This window comes from Phaethon aethereus (assembly GCF_964289735.1).
Source record: "Phaethon aethereus genome assembly, chromosome: 3".
NCBI lineage: Eukaryota > Metazoa > Chordata > Aves > Phaethontiformes > Phaethontidae > Phaethon > Phaethon aethereus.
In genome coordinates, this window is record NC_138576.1 from 118,785,476 (window position 1) to 118,806,851 (window position 21,376).

The 21,376-nt window shown below is 41.4% G+C and overlaps 1 protein-coding gene across 2 annotated transcripts in view; it reads right to left on the reverse strand.

The window, feature by feature from the left end:
• Window positions 1-772: 772 nt before the first annotated feature.
• Window positions 773-21,376, reverse strand: part of VPS54 (VPS54 subunit of GARP complex) — a gene marked incomplete at its 5' end in the record, with an annotated part of 41,899 nt that continues 21,295 nt past the window's right edge. For both annotated transcript variants that reach the window (XM_081998380.1, XM_081998379.1), the window contains 12 exons: window positions 773-1,349; window positions 3,279-3,373; window positions 4,337-4,444; window positions 8,101-8,181; window positions 8,293-8,414; window positions 10,045-10,132; window positions 13,599-13,704; window positions 15,871-15,934; window positions 17,208-17,320; window positions 18,109-18,290; window positions 18,737-18,866; window positions 20,760-21,097. In XM_081998380.1, coding sequence (XP_081854506.1) covers window positions 1,244-1,349; window positions 3,279-3,373; window positions 4,337-4,444; window positions 8,101-8,181; window positions 8,293-8,414; window positions 10,045-10,132; window positions 13,599-13,704; window positions 15,871-15,934; window positions 17,208-17,320; window positions 18,109-18,290; window positions 18,737-18,866; window positions 20,760-21,097 — 1,533 coding nt within the window. In that variant the 3' untranslated portion in view covers window positions 773-1,243. The remainder of the gene's footprint in view (window positions 1,350-3,278; window positions 3,374-4,336; window positions 4,445-8,100; window positions 8,182-8,292; window positions 8,415-10,044; window positions 10,133-13,598; window positions 13,705-15,870; window positions 15,935-17,207; window positions 17,321-18,108; window positions 18,291-18,736; window positions 18,867-20,759; window positions 21,098-21,376) is intronic.

Genomic DNA, 21,376 nt, shown 5'->3' on the forward strand with positions numbered 1-21,376 from the left:
GCTTAGTTATAACACTGGTATGTATCATTAAAGAAGTTGGTCTTTAAAAACAAGTGTGATTTTATAGCTTTATTTTGACTGACAGTTAATGACAGCTGTTGTGCTAACAGATAAGCATGCCTGTCTGAAGAAACCATAGGCACACGCACATACTGCAGACCGTTCCATCGTACATCATCGGCACAGGGTCAGGCACTCGGACTATGGGTAGGTAAAGAGGTGTCAGGTGAAGTACACAGGCACTTTTACTTAGTACTGGCAGCATCCAGCCTTAAAAGGTAGTATTAAAAACTCTCAAATAAATTAATTTCAGTTGCACCTCCCTCAACAGTGCAAGCTTTTATAAGCAGCCTAAAAACTTTAAAATTCTTCCTGCTCTGTTTTCTGTGTCCCCCTCTGTCTTTGAAGTGGTGGAGCAAGTGGCAGAGTCCTGAAAGCCTCCCCCTCCTGACCCTGCTGTCAGGGCCATGCCTAGTCCAGGGTTGGGGAGCTGCAGGGAGCCTCCCCACACCAGTCTTTTTACTATCTTCAGATTCTACCAGAAGCGCACTGTTACCTTGTGACTGCTAAGGGTGATCGATCATTTCACAACTCTATCCTGGCAGCAGTGGCTTCAGTGAACTGACAATGTGTTAGAAAATCATTGTTATCTTCAGGTGGCAGTTTAAAGCCCAGCTGTGAGAAATCCCCCAAAATCAGACCGCTCCCTAACAAATCTGAATCCTATATGCAAGCAATCAAAAGACATTTATTTATATAAAGTTCTGTAAAAAAATAAATTTTAGAACAGCATAGTTTCATAGAGAAAAACATTTTCTACAGAGTTCCAACTGCAAGGTTTTTATATTGTACCATCATTAAATAAGGTGGGACACCATGTGAATTTCATTGCACTAGAAGAAATGCAAAGCATCTTTTTAATATAAAGATATACAGAGCATTCTAGACAACTACAGCTGTGTTACAGCTATGTGTTCTTTTGGATTTGGTCCAAAGAAACCTGAGTCTGTTTCCAGAGAGAATGGAAAAAAAAAAAAACATTGCACAGACAGCTGATCGCTTGTTTCTTGGTGAAGGACACTGAAAAGATCACTCCCTGCAGCTCACTCTGAGTCTAGTCTCCCCAACTATCAATAGTGTCCTTTCTTGGACTCCAGTCTTAAGTATTCACCTCACAGTCCTCATGCTGCTTAGAAGAAAGTCGGTCTGTTGTCAGAGCCAAGTGACTGCTCCCAGTGGATTATCACCTCTTCTGCTCCCAAATTTCAGCCATGTTTAGGTCTAAGTTGTTAAGGCCTTTCAGAGCTTGAAGGTTTCCAGTGTAAAAAGCTACATCTGAAGTAACCAGTCTGCAGTGAAACATACAACAGGATTAGCATCTGGACCTACCGCATCCACCTGAGTATGCTGAAAAAGAGCCACGGTTTGTTTATGGCTTGGGCACACAATTACAACACCACATGTTCAAAACTCAATGCTACAGCCCTGGTTTACTTCACAGCAGCGATAACATACATAACATGGTTATGGCTAGGTGTAAAACTAGCTATAGGGAAGGGAGATCAAACGACGAGTTCAAAAAACTCAGCAGGAATTAGGCATCTAAAACTTTCATTCTCTTGCCCTAATCCCAGGCTTATCTAGACTTAAAACCCCAATTCCATTGTAACTTCAAATATTAATTATTGCAACATTAACTCTGTATTCTAGAAGGTTTATGTAAAGCACCCAAACAGCAAAACATTCCTATTGTTTGTAACAGTTTATACAGAGTTAAAATCCCTCATACATTGTTGAAACATGCCAGGGGATAACAGAAACATGATCACAATGTTTCTAGTTAGAAAGCAGCAAGATGTAGGAATAAAAGTTGTATTTTCATAGTAAAAAAATTAACCAGGATTCACAGACCTGCATTTTTACTATTATTACAGAAACAAGCAGTTTAAAATAGGATGTGGATCAGAAAAGCACGTTGAAAACTAGGTCAGTGAAGGCTGCTGTAAGACCAGCAAGTGAAATCCAGCATTTGACGCTCCCCTTCTCAAAAGGCCCCAACTACACACTCCCAGAGAGCTGCGTTCTAAATAAGAAACTGCTGCCCGGAAAGAAACAGGCTTGGGGCGTTCCTGTTTCCAGCTGCAGCTGGGAGACCCCCAGACAACAAGGATGACTGTGCTGGGAAATACCCCACCAGGATGTCGCCTGCCCTGACCCTGCTATCAAAAAGGGATCCTCTTAGGCCATCCAGCCACGAGCACCACAGAAAACCAGAAGAGCAGGATGAAAGCAGCACAGCGCACTGTCTAGGACTAGACGCGCTCGGGGCTGCTCTCAATTTTGGTTGGGGCTGCTGCGCCCCCACTCCTATTCGGTAAGCTTGTTGGCTTACAAATAGCTTCCTAAGTACCAAAAGGATGTTATCTTGCGAACAAACAAGTACAGAAAACCATTTCAGATAGACCCTTTCACAGGGTACAAGGATGAATAAGCTTAAGCAGGACAAGTAAGGATAAATTGGATGGGAACAAAGCTTGTTCTTCATTCCAGCAACATTTGAAACATCTATAAACTTCCTTCTCTGGCTTCTTCAACCTAAGACAATTCTTTCTTGCATGTGAGTAAGCCAACTGAATTCCACCCCTACCACCCTGCAAATAAACTCCCCCAGGTCTCTAAGAACAATGATAAAACCCACCGTTTCAGGGGACAATCCAACTTAGAATAGGACTCAGGTTGCAAGAGGCTGTATGCTTTCCTGGGAGGTGTGGGACACGCCAGGCACAGCCAGGCACACCCTCTCAGGAGAGGTACCACTGACCTGTTTTGGTGGTGGAGGGTTGGGCTGAGGCAGGAAAGGGGAAAAGCTCTGTGAGCATAATCTCTGTTTCAAATCTGGTTCTGCTGTAAAAACAATTCCTGTATAGAAGCTGCTCGTTGCACAGACGAAATACCACTTTTTCCTATTTTTACTTTGCTAGCACCATGAGTCATCATCCACATTTCAAAACTGCTTCATGAATCATGCAATTCTTGCAAATTAAGCTGTGGCTACAGCTGGTTTCCAGTAGGACAATGCCCAACTCCCAATCTATTACCAAGCTGATTGCGTTCCGAGTTACTATGGAAAGGCACAAGTCATGTCCTTTACTATAGAAAGCTCCAAATGGGACATACTCAAACATGAAGCGTGGCTGCGTTCTGCAATCACAGCTTTCTTGCAAAAGACAAAGCCTGCTTGTTTAAATTAAGCAGTAAAAAAAAGTGCCCAAACGTACCCATTCAGAGGTCCTCCATCATTGACTACGTTGAGGTGGGCCAGCTGCCTCTTCAGGTGAAGTTTGTAGCTTGCATTAATTCTTAAAAACAACATCTAGAAGAAACCACAGAACCAAAGTAAGGAACCATCGCCACTGCTGCCTACCACGAGGAAATACACCATGAACACCTTAAATCACTAACCTTCGGTTTCGGTTTTGCAGTTCATGTGATTTTCCGTGTGCCCCCCACCCCCTTCTGACAATCCTTCAGCCTCCTGATCGTTCTGGCCGTATACAATTTATAACACACAGGACAGTGTTATAAATACATATAGGTGTATACACCCTTGCTTATTTGTTACGTGTTGTACTTGGAGGACATGTTCTTTGGAGCATAAATTTTTCTTCCCTGCTGTCTGAAGCATCTAGCAACTTGTGCTAAGACTAGAAGATAACAAATCTTTTCCCTGTACTATAACCACTTAAAAGTCTTTTTCCCAAGAGAAAGCGTGAAAAACAGTTTGAAGGGACCATTTAATTTAGCGTAAAGGAGAAACGATGACTTAGTGCATTAAGTGACTGTATCACTCCTTCCTGTCCTTAGATTTACAACTCTGCAGTAGCAGTAACAGCAGCAAAATACTGAAAAAGCACATCTGGTACAATTTGGCTGCATAATACATTTAGGGACCTTCAGAAGCCACTAAGTTTGAACAGCATTACAGAATAATTCCCTAAAAGGGCTGTACTCGAGCCTCAAAGTGTTGCCATTTGTATAGAATTTCAGCACTGATTCCTGACTTGAAGATTCACCTCTCCAGACATTGAAATGCAGCTCAAAATGCTGGAGTGAGTCAGTTCTTTCAGTCTCATCATTCTCCCTGCACATCCAAACGCTTACTTCAGTTCAGACAGAGCTGTCTGCGTGACTGCTGCCAATCCCTTTAATGTGTGGGTTTCACAAAGACTCAAAAAAGGATTTTTTTCTCCCTAGATAAAGCAGAAGTCTCTCTTGTTACCAAGTTCATGTGCCTCTGCAAGGGAGGTGTTACATGAATCTCAGAAATAACATTCACCTGAGTTTGCTCCTCAGGAAGGAGATCATATATAGCTTCATGCATCTTTGCCATTTGCTTGCAGATATTCCTGAAGCATGCTGAAGGAACAGGAGCTTTCACTTCATACTGGAAATAAAAACACAACCAGTTACTCCTTCCTACCACTTTAAAACGGTTTACATAGGAGAGTTTCCAACAGTGATCTGAAGCCCTGCGTTGCTAATGACACCATGAATCAAGGTTCATTTACCATATCGCACATTAAAACAGTCGCTGGGCATGATCTGATTCAGCCAAGCACTAGCATCATACAATCTTTTAGCACTTCTTGCTTTATAAGCAAACAGTAACATTCAAAGCAGGATGAAATCTGAGGGTTCCCCAACCTCATCAACACACCTTCGGTAGTTTGAATTGCTTCTCTTTGCTCATTACTTTTTGTTGGTTTCCATTACCCTATGAATTATGCAGATGCAGAGAGAATTATCACTGCACCAGCTATGCAGGTGCACACGATGTGGCCTTCTAGCTGGCCCTCTCCTTCAGATTTGTGAGTCAATGACAGACAAGCAATTCTACCTCTGATGGACATGTCCCTCAAGTACTTAATGAGAGAAAACTACTCTAAGATCACATGCATCCAAATTTCTGAAGAAACAAGGAAAGGAAAGCATAAAGAAATGGAAGCTCCTGAAAACTGAATATTGGCCACAAAAAAGACAAACAAAAAAATCCCCCCTGCAACAAAAACGTTGCAGAAATACCTTGGAAAACAAAGTAGGAAACGTCCCTTCCCCCAGTGACTGAGATCAAGAAACAGGACACTGAAAACCACCAGATGGCAAGAGATTTGCTACAAAGAGAACAAAATTTCTATGTCCCCACCCTGGATAGGGAAAATCTGAATGCGATTTCAGAAGCACTTTGAAAAACTGTCCCAGGAACAGTGAAGACAGCTCTTCAGTTCCTGGTGGAGAGGCTGTGCTAGCACAGGCCTGGGTTAAACACTAGCAGGTCGACTGCCTTTGGTAGGGTGATACTTGCCCACAGAGCCCTGCACAATCCAGTGGAAGAGCTGAATCACTATAACCAAATTATTTACAAACACATTGGAGGAGATGCTCTCTCTTAGGCTAGCCTGAATTGTGAAAGAGAACAAAGCTTGCCTGAGCATGAGAGAAAAAAAGAAATGGGGAGTGTTGAGAAAGTCTTTACGGAAAAGCCAAACCAATGACCTAGTTCTAACAGGAGAAGTAGTGGAAAAATAGCACTTACTGCTCCAGGAGCCCTGGTCCCTGCATGGGACAATCGCACAGCATACAGGATTGTGCCTCAAGACATGAGTGTTAGGCAACAAATGATTTACAATTTACCATTATGTTGTAAAGCCAAAGGGAACTGGCTCTTACATGACTAAAGACAAATCAAACTCTTCACTGCGGCAGAGGAAAAGCAACAGAACCAGAAAGAAACATGAGCTCCAGCCTTGCAAGTTGCTGGCCATTTTTATCTCCAGCTAAGGTCAACAGCTTGTAATACCATGAGGGATCAGACAAAAATTTACTGCTCTTCTGTCCAAACAGTCACAAGACAGCAAGCTCTTGTGCAGCTTGCACTGAATTGTTTCCACAAACATTTATCCCTTTTTAAAAACCTACCCTCTTTTCCACTTGTTAATTATAGCTGTTAAATAGCCCTGTTCCTGTTTTATCCCCCTGCCAAAGTCAAGAGGCAGATGCTGGGAACTGTCCGTGCTGTTGTGAAACGCCTCGCTGAGCGCACAGCCTCATCACAGTGGCACTGCGTGAAGACAGCTCCTGTTCCACCGAGCTCCCAGAGGGAAGCAGGGCTGGAAAACACAAAAGTAACTTGCCCATGTTACCAAGTGCCAGGTCAACGTCCCATCTACTAGACCAAAACGTTTGTCTCATACAAAGCAGGTTTCTAAGACTGTGCAGTGTTTGTTTCTGAAGCGGGCTGGACACGCGCTGCTATGAAACTCGTTTGCTTACTCATTCAGATTTACAAACTTCAAAGCAGGTGACCACTTTATCCACAAGGCACTGAAATACTTGAACTCTCACAAAAACATACAAAACAAAGAACACACTGACATGGTTGTACTGACATGCCTATTTGCAAATTTCCTGTTTTTATGTTCTTCACAGCCTTCAGTGCCAAGATTTCATTATTTCAGGAACAAGATGAGCCAAATTATGGGGTATGTTAGGAACGGAGGCAAATCAACACATGGTCTCCTTTTCTGCTGTACTCCGTGGGTTGCATTCACGTGAGCCAGGCACTCTCACTCAAGCTTTTAAGGGCTCTAAAGGACAGGAATATTCTCAGTTTATATCCTCGTGCCAGTTCACAAAAAGAGAACGGGCTGTAAAGATGGAAGGACAGTAAGGGATGGATACTTACTAACTACCATCAAGAACATAAACTTGTGTTACTGGTTTGTTGTGAGCTATCTCATTTAGTATCAATAATCTAAATTCTTGCATTTGTCTTTTATTTTCAAGAAATAAGAGGTAAAGTGGACAAAAAGCCATGTTACTTCATAGAACAGGTATTTTTATGTGGGGCAAAACCAAAAAAGCAGAAGACCACTATTTGGATCTTTAGAAAAGGGCATAAGCATGTTTTTAAAAGTGTAAACACAACAGGGGGCAGGGAATCCTAATTTAAATGCTTTGAGTTTTCTCTCCCCTAAGTTTAGGTAACACTACTTATTAGCCCAAAGAAACAGATGAAAAGAAAAAGCACAACAAAGAAAAAACAAAATAATACAAACAGCAAGGAAAACAGAAAAGCTGCCTGTTATAGCTGCCACACTGCAGCCCCCATCAGCCTCTTCCCAACCTGTGCGCGACCAGGGAGATTCTGTGCTTCTCATGAACTGCTACAAGGAAGATGTTGGCCCAGGCCAATTAAACCAGTCAGTAAAGAATTAATTTTTTTCTCTCATGAAACTGCTTCTTTTTTGCTGCCTTTTTTTTTTTTTTTTTTTTAAGAGCATAAGATCCAAATCCAAACACTAAGCTTTAAAAGCTCATGTACTTTATCCATCAGATCTGTGGTCCCAGCAGGTCCCATCCTGGGGCAGTCTCTCTCTGTGTATTCGGCCTTGAGATGAGTCAGAGCCAGTGGATCCAGCCCAGGGCCAACCTGTTCCATTGCTGAGTGTTCAAAAACCAAAATGTACTAAGAGCTGTCATGGGACAGCTATTAGCATTGCTACGCAGCAGAAACTGCTAAGTGCAGACCTCTAACCCCACGCCTGCAGCCCAGTAGAAAAGCTGGTCCTTCCCCTCCAAAAACTCTTCCTCCTCAGCAGTTTTTTGCAGTTTCCTCAGCTGCAGGAAATTACACATTCCCCACTTCCACAGAGGCATCGTTGGGAAGAGCAGGAAACGGGAACTGGCTCAGCCTGACTGCAGACAAGAGCTCTCAGTGGATAAAACTGCTGAGGGTAGGAGAGCACTTCAGTTTCTAAACACTAGAGCATCTGCACCAGCCAAAGCATTTCTGTTACTGCTGAAGGAGTAAACAAACAGGTTTTTTTGTGGGGGTGAAGGCAAACGACACCCAGGTGGCAAATGTTAAGACAAAACACATTCACAAGTACAGCACAAAGCTTTGTGTTTATACGGTTTAAAGAAGTTAAAACAATTCCTGATTAGGAAAGTTTAAGACTCCATTTGAAACATCTAGACTGTACACAATGAGACCTCCAACTGCAATTTAGAGAGTGTATAATTATTTCCATAAATCATTACCTTGGATAATAGTTTGTCAAATAAGCTATCCATTATGGCAACGAGCTTTGCTGAAATTTCAGCTATGTGGTCATGATAATCCTGTAATGGAAGAAAGCAGGTTTTATTTACTATCTAATGGCATTCATATTCTTCAGAGCACAGTTGCAAAACAGAACTTCGCATTTAATTAGGAAATGCCAAAAGAATTACCTTCATAATGTGGTCAAAATGCCTGAGCATGCTAAACTGCTTCGGCTGCAGTCGAGCTTCAAAATGAGCCCTGATGATAGGAATGTAGTGTACAATTAGCTGTAGGCAACGTGAAGAAAGGGCTGTAAATCCAGAAGCGAGAGAGGAAAAGAAAAATAACTTAATTATTACACAGGAAGAGTCATTTTGTATAGACTGTATCTCCTTTAGCATAAATAACAGATCTGACACAATTTAACTTTTTTGTTTGTTTGTTTTTAAAACAAACAAACAAGAAAGAGGTAAGCATTTGTTTCCACTGGGAAACCCCACCTAGTGAAGATGCCAGACTAGTACCTGGCTAGTCACACCCAGCTTCTGTAAGATAGGGGATAAGGGCCTAATTTTACAAGAGTCTTTAACTGTCTACTTGACATTTTGAGCCCTGAGCACATGCAGACATCAGAGAGATCTCAAAAGACCTGACTCATCAGCCACCTAAACCTCGGCAGCCACATTCTCAAGGCATCGGTATTTCTTCTGTGGGAGGTGTACATAAACACTGTGCCCTGCCAATGCTGAGCTGCCCAGAGGCAGCTCTTTGCCTGTGGTGCTGGCAGGATTCCCAAAAGCCAGCTCCTGTGCCCACGAGGGCCTGAGCTGGCAGCAGGGCACACGGTGGTGCCAGAGTTGGTCACTACATTGGCCAAGCCTTCTGGAGCAAAGCTTTTCTCTCCTCAATCATGTCTTCCCATGGCCCCCCCCGCCCCGAGGAGGGGGAAAACTCTCAACCTATCCTCCTCAAGCTATGCCCTTTTTAAAAAGAGTACTCAGGACACCCTGAAACATGGGAACTGCAAGTTCAAACACCTGCTTCAACCCATCAACCAAAGGCTCTTAATTTCAGGAGACAGTTTAAAACTGGGGGTCTCAAGTAGCATGTCAGACTTTTCTGTAGCATGGAACTGGGCACCTAGTTCTCCTCAGCTGTTCAGAGCTGCTAGGGCAGTCCAGGCGAGTAACTTGGAGCTGGCACTTCAGCTAAATAGCTGCACATTGAAAACCAGAAACTCTAAAGCCCAAATGAGTTTGGATTCAGCACAGACACAGAGCCCTAAGTTACCTGACTGCACCGGGACACTCAGCCACATAAAGACTATTTGATTCAGAGCCACCCACAGAAATCATTTTGTGCATTACTGACATGCGATTATAACCCACAGGAGCTGTATGTGGACGCGGTATTGCAGAATATGGCACCGCAGGCAGACGGGACAGCACAGCTCAGCGAAATGCACGGGGAGACAGGGGTTTGGCTGCATTCCTCTACCTATGTACCTCCAGTCTCGAGACCCGAACACTAAACAGCTTCAAAGCATGCCAAAGTCACCACTGAAAAAGTAACTACATCTTCCCACAGTCAAAACATTTTAATGGAAAACCTGCTAGCCTGTATATTTGTCCTTATGTTTCCTTCATGTAACACAGTGAAGCTTTACATTTAAAGTGATCCAGTAGACAGCAAAGGAATTTGATGGATTTCAGTGCACCCCTTAATCGGACAATTCACTAGTTTTTATACATGTTTTACCCCCTAACCAGCAAGGTCTTATCATCCTCTGTATTCCATACACAGCTTATCATAAATGTTTAGGGTTCTTTTGTGTTGTTGGTTTTTGGTTTTGTGTGTTTTGTGTGTGTGTTTTTTTTTTTTTTTTTTAAACCAGGCAGGAGGAGAACAAGCTTTGACAGTTTAAATATAGAAATCCATACCTAGGTTTTTTGTAGTGATTGTTTTCAAACCAACAACTTGTAATGCACCAGCTCCAAGCACTAGTTGGCAACTTCTAGAGTTGAAATACTGAGAAAAAGAAAAAGATAGTGAAAATTTATGCTGACTCTAACAGCTACACACAGCCACAGTTTAGAAATAACCATCAATAGAATTCTGCAAAATTAAACAGATATTACAAAATAAATGAAGGCCAGTACCAGAGTGTCACATACTCCTTGCTATAGAGCCCATGACTGTTAACTAGTAAGACAAAAGAAACTTTTTCACCACTCAGTAGTCACTGGCCCAGAGAATTTTTTTGACTCAACTTATGCTTAAGCACTTGAGGCAGTGTTTCAGCAGAGGGAAGTAGAAATACTGTTATTAAAACCACAGCTGCTCAGTTATTTCAGTTCAGGGACTAATTTCTGCTTCTCTGTGAGTCCTTTGGGTGAGGCGTCTCTCAGTGTGAAAGTGAAGTAGCAAGTCAGACTTTCTGCAGACTAGCTGTGTTCAGCCTTACTTTGAAAGCTGTGCACAAGAAAGGTTTTACACGAGAAATCTGTAAAGCATACTTCTCAAACCAGGGCCTTGGGTGGAGTGAAGGGTAAAGATCTCACTAGTTTTGATAAGTAGAGTAGGCAAGTGTAATATCAGAATGGAAAGTATCAAAAGAACAAGTTTCTGCTCTGGCTCTAGACCTTCTCCGCTGCTGATGTTAAAGAAAACTTAAAAGCACTGAAATTCACTGCTGCTGAGGTGGCTGAACCTGTAACACTGTAAAACACAGACATTAAGAAATGGTGCACAGATGATGTTAATCCATGTCAAAAAACAATTCCGTAAGAATTCCAGGTATAGTGGATGACTCATGACTTCATCTTCCTAACTCAGTTCCAGGAGAAAAGAAGTTAGCATTAAATGCACACAGACCAGCAAGGTCTCTGGACAGTAAGACAGTTCCTGTTAGCATATTCTGCCTTATTTGGAATTATGCTCCACCACCCAGCTTGAGACTCCAGGTATTCTAGACTGGTTTGGATGATGCAGTAGAGATGGAGACGCCATTGCTGCTGTTCCCAATTCCTGCTCTGAATTGACAGCAGAAGTCCCAGGGCTCATGTTTGAACAGAACTGTCCTGTGGACACTGGGGTGGACATTAGGAGGCAAAACCTACAGAGAGCTGACCCTTTCTCTTACACCTGAATAAAGATTCACAAGGAATTGTGACAAGGTTGCCCTGCAGCTTGTGTCTGCCACAAAGAGGATTTCCCTCACATAGAGCTCATTTTTTTGGGGGCCACAATCCTGCTTCACAGGTCTTGCTTCACAATAATGCAAGAACAAACCCAAAATTTCAACCCTCCTTGAGTAAAACCAGGAAACAATTTTGCTGGCTATTGCCTGGAGTCAGTCACAAAACTCGGGACCAGAAAGGATATGTCGTGAATATCACACCTTCGCTCTGGGCTGCCAGAGTGGTGTGTCCAGGGCCAGAAAAGCAACCCAGACCTAGTGTCACAACTGAACCTGAGCGACGTGTGGCCCCCAACCTGAGAGGGGCATAATCTACTCTGCTCCCAGACAGAAGTCAGGATCTGAAACTGCCTGACATTCATTTCATCTCCTCCTCCTGAAACCTTTAAGACCTTTTCTTATGCCTCCTGGTGGACTTTAGACGTAGATCCACTGAGCCGAAGACAGATACATCCTACACAGCCTAAGCTGCTCTGAGGTACTTAGCTCAGGTTAGCGCCAACTCATTGACTGCGTGGCAGACCATTAAAAACATGCTCTGTAAAGGATGACAGGCACTCGTACTCTCCCCTTGCCTTTCGTAGATATTACTGTCACCGGGTGGCCTGTTGCAGACAAAGCAGCAAGGAAGCAGCATGCCTGAAACATCAAGAGAGCAATACCCCCTCCTTGTGACTGCTTGGAGGAAAGCATTTCTGTGTTCCGACACCGTGGCTGCCAGCCTTCTCTTCTCTGCATCAGCTAAACAACTCCAGTAATTATGATTGTGTTGTCATTCATATACAGGTATTATTTCACAGTGGTTGCAGCCAAAGTCCAAAATGGCCTGGAATTTCATCACCTGGGCATGCTTTGCAGCTTCCATCAAAATAAAGACTAGTTCTCGCTACCTTCAAAATTTGCTGGCTCTGACAGCTGTCAAACAAAAAGTGTAGTGACTTGCAAGGACACCCTGAGTGGCTCTTATTTTGTTCCAAGTGTAATAAACGAGTTTTTGGTTTTGCTAGCTGCTCTTGTCACCTCTTCAGTTGATGGCATCTCACTGCCAGATAGGAAATACAATATTTAAACTGCACATGATGTTTGAATATCAAGGAATAAACCACAAATGACAGCGAGATAGAGCAATATATGGTAGGGAGAGAGAAGTAACACTGAGATGAAAATCTGGCCAAGTTTGAGGCATCTGCTGCTATTCTGCCTGCCTGCAAAAAAAGTGCTGCAAGACTTGAGTGAAGCAGCAGCTGGAGAAAGAGAGGTGAAGAGGGGCATCCCCAGTCCCAGACTGACTGATTTGCCTTAGATAGTACTTTCAAAGGGGAGGGTTTGTGGATTAATCTGAATGATGACTGCAGGGAGCAATGTTCCTGCATCTGGTTATTCAGATAAGAAATACCAGCAGAAAGATTATTTCAAGGTTCATCTCCTAGGGTGTGTTTCCCTGTCGCCAGCCTTATGTAAAATATACTTTTGGAGAGCAGAATCTGTTAATCTTTTATCGATTCTGCTTATGTTCAGAACTCTAACACCTGACATAACCTTTGTGGGCAAAGACACAAGTGAAAACCTTGGGGGACATGGTGGTTCTGGATTAATGGTTGGACTTGATGATCTTAAAGGTCCTTTCCAACCTAGTGATTCTGTGATTCTGTGATTCTGAAATAAAATAATTGTTAGGCTTTGGAGCATATATATATAAAAAACAGTTTTAAGGTGCATTCATGTGCTCCTTTTATTATTGTTTTCTTAAATTACCTCGCAGTATCTGTGCTTTACTAGCGTTCCTCTTCTTTAGTGAGAAATAAATGACAAAAAGGTCCTGGTCTTTCATAATCTTTACATTTTACAACAGAAGCTTCATCCCATACTGTTTTTCATGTTTTTCTCTGACTATACTTCTACTGACCTGTAAAAACCAAGGGACTCATTTCCTTCCTGAATACAGATATATGTCTGTGGCATCTGGGATCAAATTGCCTTTTTTTCAGCAGCATTAATCCTACACCCAGCCTGAAGGACAGGCAGCTATGACAAACACTACTAGATGGGATTTCCAGTATTCCAGGTGAATAAGAGAAAAGACAGCCCTTCCAAAGTTAATTCACGACAAATTTTATCTTTAAAGCCCTTAGCTTAAAAGGCTACCTTTTGGCACAGTAACAAACACAATCATTTCTAGACAATTTATATTATTTATATGAAATCATAAAACTACATGAAACATTACAGAGTGTAAGACATGTTCTCTGCCATGAATATCCCTGATTAGCACCGACAGTGCATTTGGAGTCATACCTTCAGTAAATCAGATAGGCGGGTAAGCATGTCAGTGGTGATGGAAGGAATGTTATCCACACACTGGCAGTACTCGAGGATTATTCTTATTAACAGCAATACTGTCCTACAAGAGAGGAAACAGCCAAATATGTCATCTCAGTGCACAGAAGACATTGCAAAAATCAAACACAGGCCAGCCATGTTGATAGAAAGCTACCAAATGCTAGAGATTATAGCATTAAATAAACACATTAACTGATCTGAAGCAGAAGTAAAACATAGAAGTAGATATACATAAAGACGGTTATAAAGAATATCTCTTCCACAGGGTGGTATGTGGAAAAAGTACTTGAGATATATGAGAGAATATCTCTAAGGTTCATAGGTACATTTTTTTAATCTCAAAAACAAAGCTACTGTGGAACTAGAAGTCCCCATGTAGATGTTGGCAGGGGACAAAAAATCCAAAGCTTGCTTCTTACACTGCTGTGTAATTCTGGCCAACTTTGAGCAAGTATAAAAATCCACAGAATGTAGACAACAATCACCACTGAAAAGGATATAAGGAGTCACAAACAGCAGCTGTGAAGAAACAGCACCAAATATTCAAAGATGCTCAACACCTGTAATTTCCCCTAAATTCAGCAGGCACTGGAGAATTTGGGAGCTACCGGATGGAATTAAGGCAGCTCCACAAAGAGCAGGTAAGCGCCTTTAAATCCAAATACACAAAAGGCAAGAAAACCAAGGCAAGATCAAATGTTCAGAGTAGATATTAAAAAAGTTAAATATCTTTCTTCCTTTAGGCAGTAGAATGCAGAAAGATGATGAACAATCAATTGAAAATAAACACCTGGAGAATTTTTGGAGAACATCTAGGCTTTTTTTTTGTGAATGCATTTTATTTGATTAAATACCATGAAACTGTATGTAGAAGTGTGTAGAACTGAACCAAATATTTGCACCAACATGATGCTGACAATAGCTTCACAAAGCTAAACATAACAAGTTTCAAATGAACAGAGATGGATTATCAAACACATCATCTATTAAGTAAATTTTATCCTCTAAAGCATGTTCAAATGCTCCTACTTGACCTGAAACACTCTTTAACAGTGGTATCAGTTGGTTGGCACAGAAGTTCTGAGCCATCAGCTTCTGTTTGTAATTGAACAATGACACATCATCATGAAACAACTCGTAAAATGACAGCTGGTCAAAGACATTATGTAAATCAGAACTTTTAAGTTTGAGGTAAATTGATGTTAGGACTCTGGGGAGTGAGATCTTCCAGGTTTTACTCCCTTTGCAAAAAAACTCTCATGCATATTTAATGCTTAAGCTTCACAGTCTTTGGAAACACAGCACGCTTTTAAATGAAAAAAAGTATGCAATTATCATATATTTAAAAAATGTCTTTGATATAACCAGCTTTAAGAAACTACTTTCCAATCCAAAGCAATTGGGATACCAAGAAATAGTGTATGCAGCTGCTGCGATAGCCTGTATTTTATTTCTTATTCTGAAAAAGATAAGCAATCATTCTGTAGTGGACTCATGTATTTTGGGGTTGTTCAGCCTGGAGAAGAGAAGGTTCCAGGGAGACCTTATTGCAGCCTTCCAGTACTTAAAGGGGACTTAGGAGAAAAATGGGGACAGACTTTTTAGCAGGGCCTGTAGCGATAGGACAAGGGGTAACAGTTTTAAACTAAAAGAGGGTAGATTCAGATACAAGGAAGAAATTTTTGACAATGAGGGTGGCGAAACTCTGTCACAGGTTGCCCAGAGAGGTGGTAGATGCCCCATCCCTAGAAACGCCCAAGGTCAGGTTGGATGGGGCTCTGAGCACCCCGATCTAGTTGCAGATGTTGCTGCTCACTGCAGGGGGGTTGGCCTAGATGACCTTTAAAGGTCCCTTCCAACCCAAACTATGCTATGATTCCATGATTTTGCCAGAGATAAGCTATATTGCAAGAAATAACAACAGTATGCTATGCAGACAAACCTGTATTTTCATGACTATGTGTTTTCATGAAATAATGGGGGGAAAAAAACATATTCAAATAAAACCATAAATTTCAGCCTAGTCATTCAGAGAAGAAACAGTACTTTAATGTACAGAAGAGCTTGCAATGTTTTAAAACTCTTTGGGAACTAAAGAGAAACTAGTCTGCGAGAGGGGAGGGGGGGTTATTTAAATGAGATTGCTAAAGCTATTAGTATTCATCACAGTTCTACTCAAAAGTTCTTGCCAACTAACACACTGCTAAGAGAAATGAGTGCATCTTACCCAACTGTTGCATATTTTTGTCCTTCAACAACAAGGAATTCAGCTGGTTTTCTTTCTTCAGTAGCTAGACATTTTGGCAAGAAAGGAAAAGGGATGAGTTCAACTAAAAACAAGTATAAAAAAAATACTAGTTTCTAAAAATTTAGTGTTCACTTGCTAAGGTTTGAAAAGAACCACAATCAATCTTTGGAGCGCCGATCTCTTACAATATTTATTACATAGTTTGTCACTCATCATAACTTTGATGACCTCAGTTACTTTATTATCTGCTGTGATTTTAGATCAAAAATCCCCCAAAGTCCCACAGTCATTATGGACTTAGAAACTTCAAATACTACAGGCTACAAATAGAAGAAAAGCAGAAAAAGTCGCTACGTTTTCTACTATATGTTCTCAAATGATTTCCTGTGTATATTAATATTTTAGCTTCAAACCACTTTTTCCTCAGGCTCCATAGTACAAGCTCTTACTGATGCAGTTTTTCATGCTAGATTTGATGCGACCAGTTTCCTGTCTTCCTGAAGGAAGCTGCAAGAGCTTATTTTAAGAGCTATGGTCAATGAGCGTATTTTGATGTCATGTTCTATAACTGGAGTGATTATTGCCTAATACGCCCTCTGTATCTGCTGCAGTCCTTTCAGGGGGTTGGGGTTTCTCCACTGTGACATTACTGTATTTTCTTCCTTCCCATCTATTGCCATTTTCCTTACCCCCTATGTATGGTTTCTTCTAGCTGTTCACACACATTCATCACTGCAATATTGAGTAAGGATCCAATGCATTATGCATTCCCATTTTGCACACAGGGAAATGGGGCACAAGGACTAAAAAGCGACTTGTCTGAGGTCAGATGAGGTTTCTGTGGCAAGGTGAATAATTGAATGTACATGAGTTTTCACTTCCATAAGCAGCTACATGTACTCATGTACAGTCAATTATTTACCTTGCCATAGAAACCTCATGTGTGCACACACATGCTCCTCGGTCCCTTGCAACACGTCAGTGGTATGCGCTGGGGAAAGACTGAATTTGTGCAAAGACTGTAAGCCTCTACACTGAGAATACTTGTATAAAAAAAGTACTCCCTCCCGGTGCTAACACTTAAACAGGTTTTCAAAAAATAAATAAATAATCTTTTAAGGTCAGCACAAGAAGTTTCAACACTGGTAACAGAAAAAAAGAGGGGAAAAAGAAAGAAAAAAGTAGCAACTTCCTTCTGATCCCCCCAGAAGACAGCAAGCAAACACAGCTCAAGAGTGACATCAGAATACGTCCATCAACATTCAGTAGCAGCATTTTCTGATAATAAATTCAGTTAACAGTAGCAAGATACATACCTGCTGGTTTTTTTTCAGGGAGAGAAATCCTGCCATCTGACACTGAATCGACAAGATCCTGAAACTCGGCAGGAACTTCAGCTTGCTTCCAGCGCTCATTGTCCAAAAGTAGGCTAGTTATAAACACAAAAGGGAGGAGGCTGAGAAAATGAAATGCCTTGTCTTGATGCTTCTCCTACCTGTAATGCTGTGGAATCAAAACTACAGTAATTTAAAAAAGCCAGTAGCCCAAAATGTTATGTTATTCATCTTCATTAGAAAGAGGTGCCCAACAACTGGCAGTAGCAAAACCAGAAAACACTGTGTTGGCCTAGAGATCTCACAATTTGTTCATTCAATCATAGTGGACAAAAGACTGCACTAGGCAATAAAGATCCTTACGAGATCATTGACACTCAAGTAATGTGTAAATACTGGAATTTTAAGAGCTTTTGATGGATGAGAGCAAAAAGACCTGAGGTATGTTACTGGGAAGGCTGTTCCCCAAGCAGTTTGGGGTTTTTTTAATTGTTGTTTTTGTTGAGAGGTTTTTTGGGTTGTGTTTTTTGTTTGGGGTTTGTTTTTGTTTTTTAAAAAACAGTTGGAAGTGAATTAACCCTGAAGTTACTTAATCCCTGAGACAGAGCAATCCTGCCCTTCAATGTCAGTCTTGAGTAATTCCTGTAGTACTGTCCTTATTTAGGTAACTGTAGAACAATCCAGTTTGAAGAAATTAAGTTATGAAAACAGTAGAAGCCTAAACCAATTGAAAACAACTAGGTTTTAATACAGTTTTTTCTCCCTCTGCTCTTAAGTACAACTGGCTTACTAATGTTCTAGACCACAAAAGATTGTGTTTGCCTGGCATATGGTTGATAAAATTATTAATCTAAGAACACAAAGATCTTCTACCCACACATACCTTAGTTTCGTCTTCCTCTCCTCATGGAATCTATTCACAAATCTATTGGCTTGACTCTGAAGCGCTCCTCGCAAGGACATACTCTTCCTGCCGCAGATCTGCTCAGTATCTAAGATAAAGCCTTCCATCAAGCGAGAAAGAGCAACAAACTCATTGGAATTCAGCTTCTCTAGGAAGCCATCCTATATGCAAAGAAAATCATTGTAAGGAGACATAACAGCACAAAAATTCAGGGACATAAAGAAATAACTAGTCAGCATGTCTGAGGACTACCAGTATTTTAAGAAGCACATTATTTAACCCTACATGGGACAGAGAAGGCAGATTGCAGTGCAAGTAACTATCTTGTCATAGACATGCATTCCCTGCATGGAGCTTCAAAAGACAGCAAGTGAGAATATTAAAAAGAAAAAAAAAAGTAGCAGAAACCCACATTGCCTTACAATGACATGATATGCCAATGCTTGTGTGCTCTGGGCATTAACATCAAGCGCCTGTGGCAGCAGGAACAGTTACTTAACTTCAATTGAGAATGCTATTTCAGAACTCTCACTCATTAAATCAGTAACTTAGGAGTAATTCTCATTAAATATGAGACAGCAACAGCAGTCTGACCCAAGCTCCTTACCTTTGCTCTTGCCATGAGGAACTTGACTGAACGATCATGGCAGATATCAGAGGCATTATAAAGTAACTCTTGAATATTGTTTGCCAGCCTGACCAGTTCCAGGTCAGTCAGTTTCATGTCATCACTGATCCTACAAATGACAGAACCAGTTGGTTGAGCATCAGTTTACAAAAAAAAAAAAACCCAACAAAAAACCCAGTATTTCAGCTCACAGGTTGAAGGAAGAAAGAGCCTTGCAGCAACTGTCAAATGCAGACAGTTAATGACCAAAGTCATTTTGTACAAATGGGATCTTCTAAGCTGCTGTCAATGTCGTGTCAGTCCCTGTAAAAAGGAAATGCACAACTGCACATCCTTATATTTTCTTTTAAATCCACTTTCTAATTGCTGTTAATAGTCTAAGGAAAAACACGATATAGCCATTACTAATAGAATAAATATTATTAACATTTATTGAGCTAAAATTTACCCAGCTCCTGTAACACTTGAGCATCACAAGCATATGACAGATAAAACACAGCACTTTTCTTCCAATGCAAGGCCTAAAATAGAAACGCTGCACTCCCCACCACCTTAATCTATAGGCTGTCATTCTATTAGATCTTTAGACTTCAGGTTCCTAAGTTGGTGCTTTGTAAATCACCTTTTGTGATTTGTCTACTGTTTTGAGGCTAGCCTGTACCACAGTTCTGCCATTCATGCAAATAGTTAAGATAACAATCTTTTGGTCCAGTGTGGCTGCTCAAGGGACTGACAGTATGAGAGTAGAGAAAAAAAACCAGGATGCTACAGAGCGGCAACTTGGCTAACATTGTTGTAACTGTGTAATTTTGCTAGCCTGATGCAAACACAGAGCAGAGGTGCAAAGAAAACCAGAAGAGGGATGCAACAAGTTAATTTTAGAACAAAGTTATGCAACCAGCCTCAAAAATAACTTTATTGCTCTAGCTGGGTGGTATAGTTTTAGCAAACTTGGCAAAGTGCTTGAGACCAGTTCGGGTCCAACCCCTTTTTCTTTCCCTGCTCCTCACTGTAACCCTGGTCTCCTCTTCACATTGCATATCTCTTCCAGCGTACGATGGATGTTTGGACACAGAGAGGCCTGAATTTGTTTTATGGGCAGCATATTTGTTTTAAATCAATCTCCTTCAGCCAGCATTGTGATTTGAGGAGAAAGGTCTCTATCAAAGCTGCTTAAACGCAGAGGTATAGACATCTAGTACCAATCAGCTAGAGCGAGCAGGCCACTTGCTATCTTAAAATCTTTCAGCAGGGTAATAAGTGGTATTTCAATTTTGCTTCGTAGAACTCCATATCCAGACATGCTGGCTTTTGAAGTAGCTCATGCCCGAGTCCCACACACAACTATGCCTGGTTCTTTTAAAAAGGTAGCTCTGACTTCCAGCCATAAATAAGGTATGCATAAAAGATGCCACAAAGGTTACAACTCTGAGTCTGGAGCACCACAGGGCAGCACTGCCTATGTTACCAAAGCACTGAGATGGATTTATTTAACCATGCAAGTCAAATAGTTGACAATGAACAGCAGATTTTTCCTCTAGAATTTATCAAGGTGTATTCCATGAAGCCAGCTTAAAAAAGAAGCCAGAAAAAATAGCCATAGGGAACATGGACAGGGAACAGATATGCTTCCCCCTGCTAAACAAATAATCTGTCTTTCATGTAGGCTAGACTTCTCTCCTGCTCTCTACAGAAGCGGGCACCCCAGCAGAACAGATGAAGAAGGGGGCTTTTATCCGTAAGAAGTGACATAATCAGTACCCATACAACTATACACAGAGGTGAAAGCAAGGCAAATAAATGAAACAAAGGTGAGCTTGGGGACAGCGCAGTCTGATGGCAGTCTCTAGCGGCGATGGTGGAGAGCCATTCCACTTCACTAACCTAGAAAAGCAGACTCCTCCGAAGTAATTTTTGTACCATATCATCAGAAACAACTGCCTTCGCCTAACACCTTGTTTCTCAATGTTGCAAAGTTGAGACAGGCAGTGCATTTACTTACATCATCTCTACTCCCCCCGGAGTAACAGAAGACGATGTTTGCTCTTTGCCGGATGAGGAATCAGTAGTGCACTCTTGTTCAGAGACCGAATCACTGCTACAGGGCTCACTGTTTGGGGAAATGTTTCTCTGAGAGGTAGTGTCAGCTGTCACAGGTGGGAGGTCCCCTTCACTGAACGCATCACTTATAAACATGCCTTCATGAGTCAGGTAAGCCACTTCTGTGTCCACCGTACTGTCTTTAGCAGGGTTCTTTTGCAAGGTGTCCTCCAGGTCTCTGGTTTTTTGGTTCTTGTCTAGAACCAAGAAAACCACGCTACGGATAGTATTTAATGTTGCCTGGAATCAAATATAACTTTTATTACAAAAAAAACCCACCCAAAACCTTGTGCCATACGCTTATGCTAGAAAGAGATTTTCTTTTACCCACAAAATTAAACTAAATCCTGGCTTTATTTTCTATTGTGTAATTAGCATTCAGAGGCAGACCCAACCATCTGACGGTAACCAATATCAGATGTTTCTGAGAATGGTGAAAGAAACCTCATTTGGAGCAATCTAACACATACAAAAGTTCTGCCCTAATCCCTACCAGCCTGAAATGGATGTAATCACGCA